We start from the raw sequence: 4085 nt of genomic DNA on the forward strand, positions 1-4085 counted from the left end.
GAGACAGATGTGATCCTCCATCTACATCCTCATCTGATCCTCCCCAAACACCATGCAGGGGTCACAGCACTCCACACAGCTGGGGAAGAGGCAACAAGGTGCTGTCCTCTGCCAGCCCTGCTCTCTGACAGAGCCATAGCCCGGCTCCATCTATCCTTCAGACCCCACAGCAGCTGCTCAGAGAGACCTCAGGGGTCAAGGCGGGGAAGGAGCACATCTGCCAAGTCCCCCCTGCGCCCAGCACTCACCCAGGGGGAAGGTGATCTGGTCACACATGCCCAGCAGCTGCCCGAAGGACACCTTCTTCTCCGAGGGATGGATCCCAAGCTCCATCATCCTGCAAGCCAAACCTCAGCGTTAGGGAAGAGCAGAGACAGCGGAGCATGCAGGGGCAGTGCCTCCCACCAGAGGAGCAGGGATTACCTCCAAGTACAAGAGCACGGCACTGACCATGCATCCCAGCATCCATCTGGGACAAAGACTTGAGGGATTTGTTTTTAAAACAGCCTCTTGGCTGGGCCATGGGGCCAGCTCTGCAGCCACTGTGGGCTACCACGCTGCACCCCAGCTAGCCCTGAGTACCAGAAGGGAGCTAGGATCCCCCCAGGCGAGCGCAGAGGAGACCTGACACGCCACAGCACATCTCACTGCAGCTCTGCTGGGCCCCCTCAAGCACTCAGTCCCTGCCACGCCATGCTGCCCAGCACCCACCTGCGCAGGGTGAACTTCACCGTGTCCTCGTTGTGAGATGCCACCATCACGCTGGCTTTCCGGCTGTGCTTGATCTCCTCCAGGATATAGTCCAGGCACCTGTAGGACAGTACAGGGCTGTGTGGCGAGGGCCACCTGGTGGGGTGGGAGGGAGGAGCGTGGCTGGGGCTGTACCCTACCTGTGGTACATCTCGTTGGTCTTCTCGTAGGTGGGGTTGATGGGATCCTCATAGCCAATCTGGGCCGCCCTCTCCCGCTCCTGCTCCATGTAGGCGCCACGGACCAGCTTGGTGCCGAAGTGCCAGCCCTCCCGGCGTGACAGCTCCACGTCCACTGTCACGTTGTCGTAAGCCTCCTGGGACCAGATGGAAGAAACGGCACAGGCTCTTCTCATCAGTGCCGCCTCGGCGCTGCACCTCCAGCCAGCCCTGGAGTTGTGCCGTTGCATTGCCATGGCTGCAGGAGCCAAGGTCTCCACCCCGCTGCTCCAGCAGGCCTGTCCTGCCCAGCTTCTGCCAGACCTCACCTTCAGGTAGCATTGGTAGGTGTTGAAGATGATGGCCCGATCCCTGTTGAAGCGGCGCTGCATCTCCAGGGTGAGGCGGCTGATAGCTGGCTGGAAGTAGCTCTGCTCTGCATCCACCATCAGCCTCACGCCCTTCTCCGAGGCTCTCTGCGGGGGTGAGCGACATGCAGGTTGGTCTGACGGGGCTACCTGCCACGCACCTTCCCTCTCTTCGGTGGCATCCGTGCCCCGCTGCCCCAGCACCCCCAACCTTGGCAAGGACATCCATCCGCTGTAGCATCCGCTTCATCTGCAGATCCTCCTCCTCAGTGAAGCGCGAGAGCAGAGGCTCCAGCTGCCCTGTCTGAAACGAGAACAGCCTGTGGCACCCTGCCTGCCTGCAGCCAGCGCAGCCCACGGGAGACAGAAACCCACACCAGGGAGGCACGCGTTGGTGGCCAAGGGCAGGGAGGAGGTAAACTGCACAGAGGGACGAGTCCTTGCGGCACCTTAACCGTGGAGCAGCCGCAGGGGACGGCTGACCCGCACTGGCAGCGCCCTCCCTGCAGGGCCACCCCAGGGGCGGCAGAGATGGGTACCCACCTGCATGTTGGGGACGAGCAGCAGTTTGGAGAGCTTGGTGCGGCTGTCGATCAGGCTGTTCCAGTCCAGCAGGTCCACAGTGCTGGAAGCACAGAGCCAGGTCTGTACCGGTGTCTTGTAGGGCAGGGGGGTCTCTACCAGCTCCCAACCCCCACCAGCACAGCATGTGCCACCCTGACCCATGTCATGACCTCCACCCAAACCTCCTCTCTGCTTCGTCACTGTGCTGAACCAGTGCTGGCCTTTGGAGACCTCTCCTTGCTGCTGCCCCACCGCCCAGGAACAGGAACAGGTCCCCCAGTGTCCCCATCCCGCTGCACCCCCCAGGTCGCAGGCAGCTCACCCGCTCACGCCCAGGCTGTCGGCTGTGAACCAGTGCTGGCTCTCCGCCTTGGTTGCGATGCCGAGGTTGGCCAGGGCCTCCTGCCACCAAAAGGAGCATCAGTGCCAAGGGGCTGCAAGAGTCTTACTGCTGCAGGCTCAGAGGTGTCACAGGTCAGGGCTGCTCTGGGATCCTTACAGCCACCGGCCACCTCCAGCAGCGCATCCCTGGCAGCACAGCCTCCTCCCTCAGACATCATCCACCTCACCTGCAGCTTCTCCACCTCCAGCTTCATCTCCAGTGCTGCCCACCCAGCCTGGCCCTGTTCCGCGGCCATTTGGTGGAAGAACCTCCGCCACTTCACCAGCACTTCCGAGAACTGCAGCTGCAGGGACAGAGCTCGAGGTGAGACACCCAGGCTGGAGCCCAGCTGGCTCAGAGCCTCCTGCAGTAGAAGCTTTGCTGGATCGTGCCTGGACTGAGGCAGACCCTGACCTTATAGCAGGGGACCTTGGCCAAGCAGGGGCCAAGTCTGTCAGTACAGACCCCACACATGCTCACATTGGGACCTCTAAACTTCTGAGCTCTTCATGTGTCCCCAAAAGTTGAGGCAGGGTCTCCAGGGTGGTCTTGGGCACACAGGGGATAGCCTGTTTGTGCCCACTCCTCTCTGCCATCAGTAGAGATGCCAGTGCAGCAAGCCTGGCACCCCAAAGCACCTGCTCCCCCAGATGCATCATCCGTGGCCCTGGCTCCGACCCACCGTGCCCTGGGCACAGCTCTGGCACTCACCAGGAACTGAGGTCTGCCCAGCGCCGTCAGCTTGATGGCTGAGAAGCCGTCCTCTGAGCTGCCACCTGGATGGAGCCACAAAGACAGAGCTCGCCGGGCAGAAAGGAGGTACCCGAGATGCAGTGGCAGGCTGCAGGGTCCCTGCAGTCCCCAAGCTGCTCAGGATACCTGAAGCACTTACTTGAGGCATCGATGCAGCGGAGGAAAGTCTCCATGTGCTGGTCACACTTGGCCTCATCAGCGTAGAAATATGTTCGGGCACTGATGACCCCACTGCGACGATCCCCAAATCCCCGATGGGCTCGGTACTGCTTCTCCCTTTGCTCTGCTCCTGGAGTAGAAGAGGATGGAGGTGGGCCACGCAGCCCTGTTGAGCTCCTACATGTCTTCCCAGGAGCTTCTGCTGTGGGTGCAGGGGAGGGGGCTCCATCTTGGACCTCAGAAGAGCCCCTGAGGGCTGCAACGGGCCCTGCCTGCTCTGTTGCCCACGCAGAGGCTCAGCGTTTGCTGAGGAGCAGGGCTGGCCAAGAACCAAGCTGTTCTTCACCCAGCTTGTGTTTTGAGGCTGCGGCAGCTGGGCCCTTGCCCCACACCAGGCCAGCAGTGCCTGGACCAGCTGGACCTTCAGACTATCTCCTGTCAGCAGGAGAGGCTGGGTCACTCACCTCCCATCTCCTTCTCGGCTGCAGAGGTGCAGGAGCTAAGAAGAGAAACAGGGAAGGTAAGGGCCAGGTCAGCAACCCGCCGCAACCCCATGCTGGTGGCCAGGGCAGCTCCGAGGCTCCCCCGCTGCCACCCTGGTGTCGGACCCTGCTCTTCCCTCGCCATCCCATCACCAGTGGATCAAATGCTGCTCAGCGGGAGCTCCACTGGCCGGTCAGATGCCCCAAGCCCGCTCATGGAAGGCAACGGGGTTTCAACATCCAGGCAAGGATGTTACCTGCAGGGCCTGAGGTAGTGCAGGAAGGATGCTCTGTCCCACGGACCAGAGCTGCTCTCAAACAGCCCACCCCACAGCAAGGACAAGGTCAGCCCTGGTGGGCCTGGGTGCTCCGTCTCTGACCACACCAGCCCATAGTGCTCACTGTGGTGGAGCATCAAACTTCATCCCAACACCTCCCCACCATACAGGCACCAGCGGCCAGACCATGA

The 4085-nt window shown here is 61.8% G+C and overlaps 1 protein-coding gene across 1 annotated transcript; it reads right to left on the minus strand.

Annotated features, from left to right (window-relative positions):
• Positions 1-248: 248 nt before the first annotated feature.
• On the minus strand, positions 249-3633 carry LOC104622754 (proline dehydrogenase 1, mitochondrial-like; the record flags this gene model as incomplete). Its single annotated transcript, XM_010289631.1, has 11 exons — positions 249-337; positions 712-810; positions 891-1066; positions 1238-1384; positions 1488-1580; positions 1820-1901; positions 2163-2242; positions 2410-2526; positions 2934-2998; positions 3115-3264; positions 3599-3633. Coding segments are annotated over 11 exons (1133 nt in total), but the record flags the coding sequence as incomplete, so codon positions are not given.
• Positions 3634-4085: the final 452 nt, after the last annotated feature.

This window comes from Phaethon lepturus, unplaced genomic scaffold (genome assembly GCF_000687285.1).
Source record: "Phaethon lepturus isolate BGI_N335 unplaced genomic scaffold, ASM68728v1 scaffold31236, whole genome shotgun sequence".
Classification (NCBI taxonomy): domain Eukaryota; kingdom Metazoa; phylum Chordata; class Aves; order Phaethontiformes; family Phaethontidae; genus Phaethon; species Phaethon lepturus.